This window comes from Sinocyclocheilus anshuiensis, unplaced genomic scaffold (assembly GCF_001515605.1).
Source record: "Sinocyclocheilus anshuiensis isolate Anshui unplaced genomic scaffold, SAMN03320099.WGS_v1.1 scaffold306, whole genome shotgun sequence".
NCBI classification, from domain to species: Eukaryota; Metazoa; Chordata; class Actinopteri; order Cypriniformes; family Cyprinidae; genus Sinocyclocheilus; species Sinocyclocheilus anshuiensis.
The window spans coordinates 627,917-645,794 of NW_015544175.1; the positions used below are offsets into that span (position 1 = coordinate 627,917).

The following is a 17,878-nucleotide window of genomic DNA, read 5'->3' on the forward strand; positions in this document are numbered from 1 at the left end:
ACGCGTTTCAGAAAGGCGGGGCATAGAGGAGAAACAATAATGTACAGTATGTGGAAAATAATGAGTTTTTTGAACCTTAAAACGCATAAACACATTTCATTACACCAAATACACAAAATACTGTTCTTTTTAGCAGCATCATATGACCCCTTTAACTGGCAGCATTCCTCCAGTTTTCAGACAGGAGGTTGTCCAGATGAAGGTCAAAGGGATTACCTTTTTAGCCATTGCAAGATAAGTTGGTCATTCCAAATCTGTGATTTCATGAATATTGCAGGTTTACAATGACACTAATTTATTCAAGACCCCCAAAAAGGCTTGAGGTCCACGTAAGACAAATGCACGAGAAGAGAGGATAATGCGGAGAATCTCAATGGGCAATCGGTCCAACACTGCAGCTGGAATTGCTTGCCAGTTCAGTTTAAGAGAAGTCGAACTGAAAGCACATTCTGCAGTGACCAAGCCTCTAATCAGCAGAAAGAATCAAAAGGCTACACTGTTAGCGATTTCTGTAAATTACACAGGATTTAACTGTAATATGAACTGTACTTTACTGTAAAACAGTTACACAGTATGTTATTGTATTTTAAAATTGCATTATGGGAAATATCCTCTTGGCGCCATTAAAATACAGTATTTTTCATTTACTGTAAATCCAAATACAGTAAAAAAAAATGAGCGGGAAACCTGACCAATGACAGAAAGGCTTTTTTTTCTGCTTGGAGAAAGAAGAAGAAGAAGAAGAAGAAAAGGAAGACGCACACTGGCCAACAAACTGAGCTTTTAATGGTACAACTGTGTAATCGCTTGGCGCTACCCATATATATATAAGTATATAAATGTACAGCATGCATTTACTGCTAGCGTAAAACCCGCAATGTTTGTCTGCAAACACCTTTAGAGAAATAATATGCATTTATGAATCATGCCAAAGCGCGAACTTCAGGTTTTCGTGTGTGCCTGCATGTTCTTAGCCTCTCAGCACTTCAGTCGCACACGTAACGTTACCGCAAACACAGAAAACCCACAAAAATAGTGAATAGATCTGAACAACACAATCTGAATTCTAGATGCACCGTGGAAGGCTGTAAGGTTGGGTTGAAACAACCCAGCATTTTTTAGAGTGCAAGTAAATTATGATAGAATTGTAATTTTTGGGTGAATCTCTTTGAACTAATTAGAAAGGCTCCAACATTGACATATTTTTTACTGACACAAAATCAAATGTGAAATGTTTTTGCAAAGCTATAAATAACACAATAAAAAAAAACATGAACACGATAAATTATTATTATTATAATTTTTTTTTAGGAGATTAAATTCTACACAGCAAAAAATGGATGCTTGCGATCGAAGGCAGTCTTCTTTCCTGTGATTGACCTACCAGATATGTCCTCTGCATTTGCTGTTCTCTTCGGTTGCTATTATGTGCATAACATCAAGTACCAAGTGGAAGCAGCCACTACTTTGGAGTTTATTCAGATGTAAGTACATCTAATGAATTATTTCTTTTATGTTAAGGTTCATTGCGAGGATCAGTCCTGTCAACAGCAAGTGCTCTGCAAAATTCCAGATCAGCAAAAGAAGTGGGAAGATGGTGCAAAGGAGAAACTCTGGCCTGAACCCTCATGTGTCCTCCTTCATTAAGGAGTTTGTGGATTTCAGCTGGCAGCTTTGAAAAAAATAGTCCATGCTTCTTGTGTGTAACAAAAGTTTGAGTTCTTTTTGAAGATTCACTATCGTCACTATTCACTGTTATCATAGTATGTTGTGCTTAGGATAAAGTTTAAGAATTTTAGCTATAATAGTTAGAATAGTATGTAATATATATATATATAATAGTTTGTAACAATGTTTTGTTTGAGTCTTAACTGAATCTGTGAAAATATTAAAATGTTATTGCAAGGATTACAATTGAACAATTAAAAAAATGAAAAGTTACACAGTTGTCATTGCTTATTTTCATAAAATAATTAAATTATTATTTTTCTTGTATTTCAGTACGTTACTGAAGAAAAGACCATAAAATCACTGTATATTTTACAGTAAAAACTAAAAGTACAGTATACATACTGTAAATACATTTACAGCAAGTTAAATGGTACTGTAATTATGAATACAGTACTTTTACTGTAAGTTTAATTTACAGTAAGTTACTGGCGAACTGCTGCCAGTAAGTTACTGTAATTTCTACAGGAAATTTTTAACAGTGCAGTGATCATTTTCCAATTTTGATTGAAATGTGTATGAATAATTGTGTAGAAAGAAATGAGAGAAGAGAAGGGAGATGGAAATATGAGAAAGCTAACTGGACTGAGTATGTGGAAATGGTGGAGGAGGGTTTAGACATAAATGAAGTAAGAAATGGAGATGACATAGAAGCTATAAGTGAGAAAATTATAGGGGTCATGAAAAATGCAGCAGTAAGTAATATTCCTAAGAGTAAAGGAAGAAGAGAGACAAAAATGGTACCATGGTGGAATAAGGAGTGTGATGAAAATATTGCAGTGTTTATTAAATGATTTATCAGTGCATATTTTTTATTTAATTTATGTGCCCCTTTAATCTTTAACCAAAAGAATAGCAAACAACAACGATCCAACAATTTAATCAATTCCCTACGGATAAAATCCAGTCCCGCCCTGCATTTTTTTTTTTCTTGTTTGAGAGGCCATTTCACTCTGATATAATCACAATAGTGAAGAAAAGACTATCACAACTTCTGTTTCATGCAGACTTTAAGGGCGTTTTCACATATAAGTTTTTTAATACATTGTTAAAATGTCATTTTTAGCAAATCTCAAAATGAATATCGATTTTTCATGAATTTTAATTTTATGATGACTCAATTAACTTTAATTAATCTTTAATTAATCTAAAAAATTAGATTTTAGCTTAAATTAGTAAGTAATAATAGTAAAGAATTTTACTATTTTACTAACATTTATTGGAGCAACCATTAAAAGGATGTGATTAAAACATTAAACACTGAAACATTAAAAGCACATAATATTAATTCATTTAAATTAATTCTGTGATATGTAGATGATCATATTCTAATGACAAATTGACTATCATATTTTGTATCGATATTTGCTGAGAAATTCTCAAAGATAAATCATATGCATTATTGTAGCAGAATAATGTTTTCAATTTAAAAAAAGACAAAGTTCACACAGGACACGTTCACAAAAAATGGAGGTACTTCACTTCAAATTTGAATTCCTTGTTCCTTGTAATCTCTTTCATTTTATTGCATTATTTAAACAATCCTGACAGCCCTAAAAATACACATAATTATTTAAAATAATATGTAACCACAATGCTCATTTGAGGTCCTAATTTCACCACATAGATATAAAACAGAATTTTGACAGATTAAAAAAAAAATCTTATCTAAACCCTCATTTGTAAGTAGTAATATTCATCTTTTCTGTCTGATATGATCAAATGTTCAGTATTCTAGTTGAGAAGAAAAGTGTAATGTACTATATTTCATCAAGAAATGAACCTACTCTCACCCGGCACAGCAACCAAACTCAGTTCATGAGGTCAACAACTACATTTGGCACAAACTGAGCCCTGTTTAGTTAAAAGAGAGAGGGAGCGGGAGAGAAAGAAAGGGAAGGAGGGAGCAGTTGCACCTACACACAGAGGTCAAGGTTGCAAACGTGTTGATAGAGTGACGGATTGTTAACTACTCCATTCCTCAGACCTTGAGATCCTAATTGAATTCTCCCCAGTTCCCTCCTATCCCTCAACCCTTACTTTAGGAGAAGCAGGCTGGTTTTAGAGAGCTGATCACCATGGTAACAAGAATAGGATGGGCAAAATCTCATTCTGTAACTGCCGCCCTCACTCTGCACTGTCTCATTTACTCAAGGCACCTTATGATTACATAATTTCACCTCCCTACCTACAATCCTTTTTCCAGGTCCAAAATAATTATCACACTATATGCACGTACCTCTTATTCTCACGCTTTCTCTCTGATTGTGAGGAGCGCATGTTGACTTGAAGTTTAATTTCCTGTCATTAGGAAAAACCACAGGGAAAGAGCAACACAGCACAGTATCCGTGTACACGTGCGGAATCCAAGATGCAATTTGCTCACACTTTAAGCGAGTGCATCCATTTGCTTTAAGCAGTAACACCTGTCGTGTAAATCGAGTCTCTGAAATGGATGTCAGACAGTTAATAGACTCTATATAAATATCATAAAGGTATCCTCTATATACTGTTTTAATGACAGTACGCGTATGTATACAATCCCAGCATGCCTCAAGACCTATTGCTGTCTGCTTAACCTTAGCCAAGGAGAGATCCACACATCAGTGTCTCTGTTGGCGGAGATCAGTATTTATGACAGAGCACTGTCAGACAAAAAGACATGCACAGACTAGTTGAAACACAGAGACAATCTGGTTTGTCCAGAGGGCACGTTGGTGTTTCCTTGTGCCCAGTCTGTGCACCTGGGAACAGCTTAAAAATTAAACCACCTGCTATCATAATCCCCTCTAACATGCCTCGATGTCCCCTTGTCAATGTGTGATCACACACTCCTTTATGCCCACCCTTAATCCCCCGACAGCCCACACAATCAAAGTGCTAACCTCCATGCCCCTGTACTATAATGCAACTCTGTGCTACTGACACCTGCAGCAACAAACTGTTTTTCTCAATGCCTGGCATCATGCCCACATCACCCACCACTATGTTATCATGCCTACAGCAGAGTGGCATGCCAGATTTCTTTCTTTCAAACAGGCACAGACCATCTTGGTTAGCTGCTGTGGTGTATCAACTACTGTGAAGTAAATTCTGAGAGTGTGTTTATGGAAAATAATTTATTATATAATATATATCTCCCAATCAGCCTGCAATTTTCATGCAAGACAATGTCACCGTCACACTACAAAACAGGTAAAGCAGTTCCTTGAAGCTAAGAACACTGAAGTAATGAAATGGCCGGCCCAGAGTCCTGATCTAAACCCAATTGAAAATCTCTGGAAAATCCTTGGCGACAAAATTATGGCTAAGAAACCCACTACAGTTACTGAACTATGGAAGAGACTGGAAGAAGAGTGGACCAAAATCACACCAGCACAGTCTGAGAAACTAGTGATATCCTGCAGCCGCAGGTGTGCTGGAGTCATTCAAAGCAAAGGCCTCTACAATTCCTACTAATTTTTTACAGCTGTAACCCTCCAAACTTTTAGTTGTAATCTTCTTTCGTGCTACAGTGGTTACTGTTCTCTAATTCTGATCACTGTGTTTTATATATATATATATATTGTAATAAAAAATTATCAAACAAGTATTGACCTTCAATTTATGGGAAACATATTTTATATTTTTATATATAGACAAATACATTATTTATTTTATTTTCTGTGGTGGAAAGTGGTGTCTCTTTTTATGTTATATTTATTTAATGTTTATTCTAATAATATATATTGCTAAAATATTGGTGTTAAATTGTATTTAGACATATATTTATTATTTTGAAAATTAAGGGAAAACAAAACTGACCATTGCTGAAAAATGTATTGAAATATCTAAATATATAAAATATATATATATTTATTTATTTCATACTTTATTTTAGTGCCTTTACATTTTATTCAATACATGCACAATAATAATCTTCCTTTGTAATAGCATTACTTTGTGATTTATGCTAATTGTTTGTTATGGACATATGTTTATACACCACCTGAAAGTTGAATAAATATGCTTTCCATTGATGTATGGTTTATTAGGATAGGACAATATTTAGCCGAGATACAACTATTTGAAAATCTGGAATCTAAGGGCGCAAAAAAATCAAAATATTGAGAAAATCACCTTTAAAGTTTTCCAAATTAAGTCTTAGCAATGCATCGAAGTCATTCAAAGCAAGGGCCTCTACACTTCCTACTATTTTTTGACAGCTGTAACCCTACAAAATTTTAGTTATAATCTACTTTATTGCTACAGTGGCTACTGTTTTCTAATTCCAATCACTGTTTTCCACACAGTAAAATTTTGTCAAACATGTTAGTAAAGCAGTGGTATACCCACAGCTAATATTCCCCTTAAATTTTGAGCGATGAAAATGAATATTTCAGAAAAAATAAAGTATTTATAGATTGTTCTCTATTTTTGATCTCCACTGTATATATATATATATATATATATATATATATATATATACAGTGGGGGAAATATTTATTTGATCTCCTGCAGTGTATTGTTGGCTATTGCTACAAATATAGCCGTGCGACTTATGACTGGTTTTGTGCTCCAGGGTCACATATGTAATGTATGACATACAGTATATGCAGATTTGTGCGTTTGTGTGTGAGAGAAACAATGGAGAAAATGCCCTGCTCAATGACATGAGAGTAAAGCCACGTTGACTTGCCTATTTAGTCTGTCACTACAGGTATAACAGCAAAGGGCGGAGTGACTCTTTCAACAACTGCCCTTCCTGTCGCAAGGGACACAATGTGTCTGTCTGCGAGTGTTCGAGTGCGCAAGTACTAAAGCAAGAGGCAAGACAGAACATCTGTCTATACTAACACTGATCCGATCTGACACCTGTAAACGCGTATGTGTGTGTGCGTGCGTGCGTGTCTACACTGTCTGGGTCTCAAAGGCACTGTAGCCTTTTCAACGGGTCAGGGAGGAAAACAAAACTGCTGACAAAATGTTAGAATGAATAATTGAAGAACTCATGGTACCTATGGAGAAGAGTGATGGAGGGAGAGCAGGTAAATTGACAATTTAGAATGGCATTTGATTGAAAGGATTGCTTAGTTACAAATAAAACATAACAAGGCGACAGGAACAATGACAGATGTGACATATATGATATATTGCAAATCAGATCTCAGGACTCTGTGAGATTACATTTCATTTCAAATGTGTGTGCGTGGCACTCACAGTTCAATGGCTTTGTTCCACATGATGGTATATCCTGAGAGGGTAAAGGACTCCACATTTACAAGGTGGATGTTTCCTCTTTCCGTGCCGATGTACAGCCATTTACTTTGGAAGGGCAGATGGCAGAACGTTATCCTACAAAAGAGGAATGAAGAGAGAGTAAATTTGTTATTATTTGGAATATATCAAATTCATAATAGAACTGCACCCATACTCAAAAACACTTCACCCACAAAAGCCTCATATGTCTCTGTTATATGATTTCTCAACTTAATTATGTTTCTTATCTGAATTTATAAGAGTAATTCAAAACGACATATATTTTATTCTATTCTCCAGTGTCATATTTGGTTCTTTTTGTCTGATGCCATCAGAGAAATTGTTTAAATATTTGGATCAACACTAAATCTTGATCCAGCAGCCTGTATAATAAGGATTCTCATTCATCATACTTTAAATGGTTTGGCTGCTCAAAATTCACTGCAAGACATAGTATATTGCTGCAAAACGAATATTGAGCAACCTCATACAAGTGCACAATGGATTAGACACACTGGAACTCATGCCCTTGAAGGTTTATTTTGGAATATCAAACCATTCAGTTCTATAAAATAGTGGGAAGGTAATGTGAAGTAGAAAGATGGACCTCTGCAGTTATGCATGGACTTAACTGAAATGGGAATGTTGGAGGCTCTGTATTAAAGGGGTAATTCACAGCTGGCAAGATGGGGTTTTAATAAAAGTTTATGCAGTAGAAACTGCATATATAGAGAAAATGAGTTGTGGTGAAAAAAGGTAGGAAAACTCAATCAGACTTTCCATGAGCAGGGACTTGAGCTGACAAATAAACAAGGTTATCTTGGTGCCGGTAACACAGAAAAATCATACACATTGTTCAATTACTTTACTACAATACAAAGCTGCTTGAAAATCAGTTAATCTTAAGGGTGCTCCAATCAGGATTTTTGGAGCTGATCACCGATCGTGATCACTGGAAGCAGTATCTGCCGATACAATCACTGATACTGATATTTTTGAAGCCTTCTTTTTATCATGTAGAATTATTTATAGTGATGTTCCAATCAGGATTTTTACAGACATACATTCAGGGCCTGAATTTCATTGTAGCGTCTGCGTAAAATCATGGATGGTCTTTGGGGTTTTTAAGAGACCCCTTTTAGCCTTTGACATTTGCATATAAATTACAGTCCTGGCCACAGATCATGCATTTATATAGGTGCTAAATTGCCAAATAATTCTCCCCACTATCAAGGAGATGCTAAGCAGTCTACCACTATTATCTCCCCAACTAACTTCAAACAGTTTCCAAAGAGATGTAAATTACCCCCGGGGCCAGGCACCGATGGGCCTGGCTGACCAGCAAACTACAACAGGCTAGACTTCTCAAGACTCTTTTTTTTTTTTTGATGTTTTTATCTTCAAGTAACTTCGATCCGCTGTGGACTTTCCTATCTTCAGAAGAAGACAAAAAAAACTTCCAGCTCACTTCTAAGAGAACTCAAGAACCATATAATTAGTCATAAATATTTCCCTTTTGAGCTGATTTACTACATCATTTTTGAAAATGGGCGGGAATTCCTCTTAGGTGACTAAAAACGCAATTTTTAGACATTTTTCAAAAACACACACAGCACAAGCCTGATTTCGTGAGCTGTACAAAAAATAAATACGCAACAGTTTGCATCAATGTTTTTGAGTTATGACAACTTCTAATGATATTATGTTCAACCAACAAACTACATTGATATAGAAGAACTTAATAATTTGTAACATAAACACATTTTTAAGTTAATTACTCAAAAAAGTTCAGTTGCTCCAACTAATGGAATTGTTGACCTGGAACCAATAGTAGTAGTAGTATAATTTTATTTAATGCCATGTCAGCATCTGAGGCTATTTTCATAGCAAAAACTCATTACAAAAATACAAATATCACATAAATAAAATAAAAAAAACAAGCAAACAAACAAGCACAGCAAGTAATATTATACAAGATTTTTTAAATTAACATATACAAATTCTAAAACCTTTTCAGGCAAAATCTTACTAAATAAGTCCTTAAGTGAACTAACTTCATAAAAGAGCTTTCTACTTGCATTAAAACCGGGACAGTCCAAATGAATGTTTCATAGAAAGGGGGGTAAAATGGAGTCAGTCTTGAATGACCTATATGACATCTGGTAAAGACCACATGAACAAATCTGGTTTTAGGTCAAATTAAAAATCTGTTTGAGATTTCCGGGTGGATTTCATGTAATTTTCCTGCCACCAATTTATACTATAATTTTTCAGTTCAAATCCACAGCTATCATAGCACACACAACTTATTTAGCATGTATAATGAACAAGTGTAGCGTCTGCACCGATCAAAAACACAATTTTTCATTTGATTTAACAAATCAGTTATTCATTAGATTAACAAGTCGTCACAGACCCCTCACCCAATAGACTGGGCACTAATTATTCATATTTCCCCATGAGCTGATTCGCTACACAAGTATGATGTTACTTGTCACTGGCATTAGCACAGTCATTGCAAATAGAGTCAATGTAGTGTTTACCTTCTTCTGGTCTACTCTTCAGCACAATGGTAACCATAAAAACTTCAACATAACAGAAACTCTTTTAAATGTCAAACATAACAGCATTAAGCATTAAGTCTTTCCCTTCACTAAAAAAAACACATAAAATAACATATAACTTGCCATTTTTAACTTGCAACCATGCATTTATTTAAGTTGTGGTAACAGGTCCTCTGAATCATTTTTTAAAGTGATGTGAGGCGGCCTTGTGTGCACGCTTTGAGTGTGCACGAGCGTGAGTGCTGAATGGTTTAAACACTGGCAAGACTTAAAAAGAAATGCAAATTATTAACTTTAGTGACTATGCAACATTGCCTGGATAATGCAAGTGACAATTCCTGTGTCAACTGTGCAGTGTGCAGCTCGCTTATAGTGCAGACGCAATGTGGTGATTTGAAGCCATTTGCGCATTTTGAGAGGTAAAGAGAGAGAGCGAACGGTGATTCACTCACAGTTTGTGAAATTACGTCTCACAGAAAGTTTTCAAATTACTTTGTAAGTTATTTAATAAAGAAATATGAATTGTACCTCACCTTCAGCATTATAATTATTTTACCCATGCCGGACAGAGATTGAGACCGTGCCGCTGCATGTCATGCCAAACCTCTCACGGCAGGCACATCGTCAGATTGAGTTCGCTTTATAAGATCTGCCTTTATAGAGACCGCCAATCAAACTTCCCAAAGCGATCATCGGCCGATAGCGATCCTTAGCCGATCAATCAGAGCACCCCTAGCTAATCTTATGTTCCCTTCCATGGGAACTTCGAACTGCGTCCTCTAGGGGTCGCTATGGGGAACGCCTCGTCGTGACCCGTGTCTGAAGCATACATTGAAAAAACACCAACTCGTTGGCCGGCGACTGCCATGACATCACTATAGTATGCGACTATAGTATAAATAGGCGCCGGGAGCACACATCATTCTCTTCTTCGTCTTCATTGACTGTTTTGTTTGAAGCGAGCTGGTGTTTTTTCAATGTATGCTTCAGACACGGGTCACGACGAGGCATTCCCCATAGCGACCCCTAGAGGACGCAGTGTCTCGTTCCCTACTCAGGGAACCATGGTTACATAAGTAACCTGAGACGATAGTCTTGTTTAACTACTTGTGAAGTTCTTTACAGCAAAGAGATTAAATGGAGACTCACTTAAATTTCCACCTTACTAGATTTTTCTGAGACCCCTGCGATCTCAAGTGTATCTTTCAGAGTTTCAAAAGAGACGTCGCAAAATATGCCCAGATTTGCCAAGATACCAAAGTCTGTGATTTCAATAAAACCTTTTTTTCTCCCATTTAGTTCAAGACAAATTTACCTGAGATTTACTCAAATTTTATAGACTCTATGTCAACAACTGATTCGTTTACTTCTCCTAAGCAAATTAGGAGACACATCTGAGACTGTTCCTAACATTTCCGACTCCCTCCAGTCTCCATAACTATGAAAGAGCAACCTCTGAGAAATAGCATTTTCCTGTGGGAACTACGGGTAAGATAAGTTGCACCAAAAGCTAGCACATGCATGTAAAATTTAGAACATTCAGGATATTGACAGTCACATGCTCCATCAATGAACCACACAATTTTCTTCCAACCAAATATGTTTGCATGTAATTTATGTCATTCCTAAGTATAAAAATACTTAGTTTAGCTTGAGCTGCAGTTCTGCTAGCTCAAATCAAATGTACTTTGCTGTACGCCCCAGAGGTATAAAAGTGCAGAAAGCTCAGCTACTGGAGTCAAAGACTGGGCTTCTGTTTAATCACCACTAAAACTGAAATATTACTCAGGCTAAGGTCTATCTAAATTATTAGTTTTCCAAAACTCACATGCATCCTGATGAACAAGTGCCTTTTTTGAAAAGGTGGAGCATATGGTATCATTTTATGAACAAAAGGCTTGTTTGTTTTGGTGCTGTGCAAACGGCTTGTCTCTCACCCCTTTCACACTCCGTTTTCCCAGCAACACAAGTGCACACATACACCTGCTCCCAACACTTCACACCAGTACCTTGCAGCATCATGAATATATTCATGAGCGGAAGAGTGTTGAGAGAAATACCATGCATCAAACTCAACACACTTCTTTCCTGTCTATCAGACAGATGTGCATGGAGAAGACATTGAAAAACTACATAAGTTGGACTGCTGACTGCTCTCTATTTTTCTCTCCCTTGAGAAAGGGAAAAGAAAAAGAAAAAAATGTAAGAGAAAACATAAGAGGCTTTCAAAGAAAACACACATGTATTGTTATTCAAAATGTAAGAATGAAAAACTCCAAGAGCATGAAAACAAACAGCTTTCAGAAGGCACTCATAAACACATAGTTTATATATATGCACTACAGCTCTACATGTATACATTTATCACAATTTACCTCAAACTATTATTTTAATTGATAATTTATATTTTTTATTATACAATTATATATATCTTAATATTTATGTGTTTACATTATGTCATCATCTCAGGTAAGTGAACATTTTGTCAAAATTACTATCCATTTCTTTAATTGCAAAAGGTTTAAGTGGAAAAAAAATTACTTACACTCTAAAAAATGCTGGGTTAAAAAGGGACAAACCCAGCTATTGGGTTGTTTTGACCCAGCGGTTGGTTTCAAAACAACCCAACCGCTGGGTTTTTTTTAGAATGGGCAATTAAATAGACAAATTCACAACAGAGTTGTATAAATAAATAATGGCATTCTGAAAAAATAAATAAATAAAAAATTGGTTCTTTAACGTACAAGTTTCAACGTGCTTCTGAAAAGAATCCTTCAATAGTGAAATTTGTCATCTAAAAATTCAATTTGGCTCCTCAAAATTTCACTTTAGGTGCCAGAGGCTCCTTTATTGTCTATTTTTTTGTCTAGAGCCTGGATTCAGTCACAGACAGTAAAACAGCAGACTATCTCTGCCTTCATCAAACCGTTATCACACCGTTATTATAAAGCAGGAAGTCTGAGCAGGTCTGTTTTTCTCAAGGTAAAACACAGGCCTTGCATCTAATCCTATCGGAAGCACTCATGGATTTTACAAACACGTTGAAGATTATGAGTGTGTGCTGGACAACACCCTCTGAGCCCACTAAACAAACCTCCAGTGACGACATCTGAGTGAGTGATTAAACTATTGCAACACTCTCCACCTTCAGGACCAAACGCCAAACAATCATCTGAAACTGGAGCAAACCTTATCAGAGTCCTTCTGGATCGGTGTTTGAGAAATACTACAGAGTGAGACGGGAATCAGGCCTCAGGGTCGGGTCGTGAACTTCTATGTCTGATTTACACTTACATGCAACCTTTGAGCAGCAATTCAGATCTTTAAACAGGAACTTTGAGCTGCTATACTTGGACCTTTAACCATTAAACTCGCTACAGAGACAAACATTAACAGAAGGGAAAATTCCAGAAAAGACCAACAATATTTAAGCAATGAGTATTGTGAATGAGGTCATATCTGAAGGTCGTTATTACACATGACGTACAATTGAGCGATTAAATAACACAGGCTCTATAAAAGAAGTGCGCTTTATTGTGTTGAATGTGCACTTGTAATGTACTTCAAAAAGTACATTTTTTTTAAACTCTACTTGCAGCTAATTTCATATTAATCAAATAAAAGGCCACTTAAGTGACTTGAAGAGAGACGCTTTCATCACTTTTCTTAACACACTTAAGTAGGCTTTTAAAAAGTGACCTTTATGATAATGTCACATTAAAAGTTTTACTTTAAAGTACATTTCAAATCATTATGTTTTAATAATGTTTTGTTGTGTTATAAAGAAGTACACTTATTTTAATGTGTTGATTAACGTACTAAAGCACATTAGAATTTTTACTGTGGTGTTATTTGAAATTATATACAAAGTTAATATATTTTAAATTTACTAAACTACAAATGTGCAATTACAATATTATGATTAGAAATGACATTAAAGTAAATTATAGTTTATCATAAATGCGTGTCGGTACATTCAGCAGTACTTCAACCATATTTCAGTAGACAATAGAAGTAATTATGAAAGTACGGTACATATGTACTTAAGTCTTATTTAAGTGGGTCAAAAAGACTCTAATGTTAAGCTAATTGTATTTAATATACATTTAAATATAATTAATTTTAAATTTAATTGCAATTAATATGGAATTAAGTTGCAAAAACATTGCATTCACTTCACACTTAAGTATTTAATGTGAAAGTCAAAAAGTGTGCTAAAGTGCAACATTTCCACAAGGGTTACCACATAAAATAATAGTATTTGAACAAATGACCACTAAAATGTTATTTAAATAATTTTATGAAAGCTTTTTTTTTTTTTTGCCTCAAAATAAAACAGTTACTTTTTTCTCTCTCTCTCTGAAATGGGCTTCCATACAATTGTATTACTTTCTGTTCTTGCACTAGAAGTTCTAGTTCCTAACATAACCTGTTGTGATCCAACAAAAATAACGATTGGTTAGCTGTTATTATATGGCGTATTTTAGCACGGCTCCAGAACTGCAAATCACACACACACACACACACACACACACAGTTTATATATATGCACTACAGCTCTACATGTATACATTTATCACAATTTACCTCAAACTATTATTTTAATTGATAATTTATATTTTTTATTATACAATTATATATATCTTAATATTTATGTTTACATTATGTCATCATCTCAGGTAAGTGAACATTTTGTCAAAATTACTATCCATTTCTTTAATTGCAAAAGGTTTAAGTGGAAAAAAAATTACTTACACTCTAAAAAATGCTGGGTTAAAAAGGGACAAACCCAGCTATTGGGTTGTTTTGACCCAACGGTTGGTTTCAAAACAACCCAACCGCTGGGTCAAAACAACCCAATAGCTGGGTGTGTCTCTTTTTAACCCAGCGCTGGGTTATATTTAACCCAGCATTTTTTAGAGTGTATTTAGGTCTTTTCTGGCACATTTTCCATAATTAGCTAATGATCCTTCTTTAATGAATTAATTAATTAGCACAGGAAAAAATTGATCACATCTATCACTTCACTTTGAGTGTGTGTGTCATGTAACACAGAGAATTTAACATGACATCCGCACATCTACTCCAGGATGACTAGGCAAGATTTGTGTGTCACATTAAAACACATATACTTGTATATTTTTCTATCATGGCTGGGACACTACATTCACTTGTATTGTTTTTATACTGAGCTAATCTGTATTTTTTTTTTCATTTCATTAAGAAATCATTCAGTATGTTTAATATTAAGCCATTTTCCTTAAAGGGACTGATCACTGCTCCCTGCCACTTATGTAGTTTTTACTATAATGACCCTTTGGTCCCACTAATGTCGGCAAAACCTGAGCCACAGGTTTTCTCCCACACTTGTATCCCACCTTTTTTCTTTTCGTTTAGATGAACCAGACATAACCACATTCACAAACATCAACAGCCCTCCACGTGTGAGAGTGAGGTGTGCATATGTGTTCAGATGGCTTTTCTGTGACGGTGTGATAATGAGCTAAATGAGTGTATTAGCATGACAGACGGATGCCCTGCACTCCTGACATTTGGCTTGCTGTTTACTAAGCCTTCGTCCTGCAGGGACACACACACAAGCAAAGAGCAAATCCATTCAGGAACAGCCTTAAAAACCCGCCAACCCCCCTGATCATTTGTTATGTTACAGCACCAGGATGGCATCATTTCATCTGTAAAACATTGTGTCTGTAGGTCATAATGGCTTGCCTAACATTGCCTTTCATTGGCATCATATGGGAAAATTCATTTTACAGCTCTGAATGATTGAGACACCGGGCTCACTGAACAAATACAAGAAGATTCATAATCAACGACAATGTGTTGCTTCAGGCAAGCCAACCGTATAAAACACACAATTGACCAGCTGCACATGTACAACATGGAGGAAAAGAATCTGCTTTGAATGAGCTCTAATTCATTTCCTCCTGTAAATGTTTGTAAGAACAAATGTGCAGCATTTAAAGCAGATGAATTTCTGTTTTTCTTATGCGTCAGAATGGCTTAAGTGCAGCAAAAGCATTTTAAGTCAACACAGTCTAATATCTTTTTCCTACAAAATGCTTTAATGTGCAATCTAGAGAGCATTTTCAGGGAGCAGTTTTAATGTCTATGCCAGGAAAGAGCGTTTTTTAACAGGCTGTTCCTCTCTCAACCCTCTCTAGTTGTTGTAACATCTTCCGACAGCTTCCTGTCAGAACGTCAGGTTGTGTGATGCCCATGGTGTCCTGACAGTAGGTCGAACTATGTTCCTCCCAAAAATATACTTTCGAAAAAAGAAGCATCCTTCAGCATCACAGCCCACAAGTCTTTTGTGGGCCGATTCTTGTTCCTGAAAGGGTGATTGTTTGTTTTTATGTTTATGTATCTGGCATTCAGATTCAAATTTACATTCAAAAGTAAATTTGTTATTTTATTTTTATTTAAAAAAATACATAATAATATTAATATTATCATATATAATTACATAAAATAATATAAAATAATTCTACAAATATAAAATGATACCGCTCAGAAATGCATTGCATTATGCAAGTAAAATGCGTTCTGAATGTCAATTCATGCTAACTTTACAGCTCAACACAGAGACATTTTATTTGCACTCAGGGGCACAGTCGCCCCACTGCAGCCTCAGGGGCGAGGCAGGTCGCAAAGGGAAACACTTTCTAAATGTCAGACACACTGACACATCAGTTCTATACCTATGACCCCTGCCTGTGTTTTCTGAGGCAGATACACACGTGCAGAGACCCGCACACACACACAGTTATGTGGTAAAAACTTGTTTGACCCTGAAAGCCGCTGTTGGCGTGTTGTCACTCTCATCAACAGAAGCAGTGCAGATTATAAGTGAAGGGCTGCCTCATGTCTTATCAGAGTCAACAGCTGTCCAAACCGAATCAGAAGGTTACAACCTTCCTGCACTGATCTATAGCTATGAGTGTGATTAAAAATCGTCTATCCACACATTCTTCAATTCTTGCCACAGAGCTACAATGCTGATTGTAGTTTCCTTAGTATGAACACATCACTGTTGGGGATACAGTTTCAAATACGCAACTTTTTATGATTTTAAAGGGGACATATCATAGAAAACTGGATGAAATAAAACACTTCGATGTGCGATGAAGATTTGCTCTAACTTTAATAACTCAAAACTCGCCTTCTAGTCAACTATGCTTTACAAAAATACTTTTAAGATATGAGGAAATCGGCCTGTTTTTAATAGTGTATAAGCAAGCATAATGCAATAAGCTTTATCGTATTTGATGGTCATTTAAAGGGATAGTTCACCCAAAAACAAAAATTTGGAACATAAAAGTTCATATTTAAAAAAATATCTTCTTTTACGTTCCAGACAACCGAAAGTCATACAGGTTTGGAAAACATCAGGGTGATGACAGAATTTTCATATTTGGGTGAACTATTCCTAAATTACATTACTAACAGCACAGGAAACCTTGATTAACATTTTAATTCAATTTAAAAACAAATAAATAAATAAACTCCTGATGGATGAGTAAAATAAGACTTCTTTCTGCTTCAATTCTTTTCCCACTACTGTTTGCAAACATGACTACACATGTTGACTCCCTGTGCGACCAACAGAGAAATGACTGTTGTGTTCTGGGCTGCACCTGGGTACCAACAGCGAGAGAGCAAGTGAAAGTCAACTGGAATAATAAGGGAATGAAAGAGAGAAACAGAGTTATCAGATCCAACAGTCCAACGGTAACGTGTGGCTAACACTGATCAGCAGTCTACATGCACACACACACTCGGAGCAAGTGTAGATTAAGTGACCGTGGCTGACCTCTCCTTGTTGAACTTGAGTGAGTGCAGCACAGCTGGTCTCTTCTGTCGCAGGTTCCACAGGTGAATACTGTCATCAGACAAAGCACTAACCAGCGCCCCCTACGAGAGAGAATGAAAAAAGACAACATTTACATGACTTTTGGATTAAAGCCTTATGAACAAGCAACCAGCCTTGGTGAGCATAAGAAACATTCAAAACATAAAAAATTGTACCCATCCCAAATTTTTGAACGGTATGTTTACATTATCAAAACCAAGACACAACAATGTCAAATTATATTTGCATTGCTTAAAAAATAATGTGGCTAATATTGCACTGGCAGGGTAATCCGCCAACACAGTAATGTGTTATTCACTGAAATGTTATTCACTGATGTTTCAGTTTGACAGTTTTACTTTAAAAAAATAAATAAATAAAATAAATTCTGTGTGTGTGTGTGTGCACGTTTTTGTGACAAATGAGGACATACATTTGTATAATGACAAAGGTATGACATAGGTATTACAAGGAG

At 35.8% G+C, this 17,878-nt stretch overlaps 1 protein-coding gene across 1 annotated transcript in view; it reads right to left on the reverse strand.

The window, feature by feature from the left end:
* Positions 1–17,878, reverse strand: part of LOC107696120 (syntaxin-binding protein 5-like) — a 107,738-nt gene that overhangs the window by 48,551 nt on the left and 41,309 nt on the right. Inside the window, exons 4-5 of the mRNA XM_016496300.1 lie at positions 17,365–17,465; positions 6,928–7,062 (exon numbers count right to left, since the gene is read on the reverse strand). Coding sequence (XP_016351786.1) covers positions 6,928–7,062; positions 17,365–17,465 — 236 coding nt within the window. The remainder of the gene's footprint in view (positions 1–6,927; positions 7,063–17,364; positions 17,466–17,878) is intronic.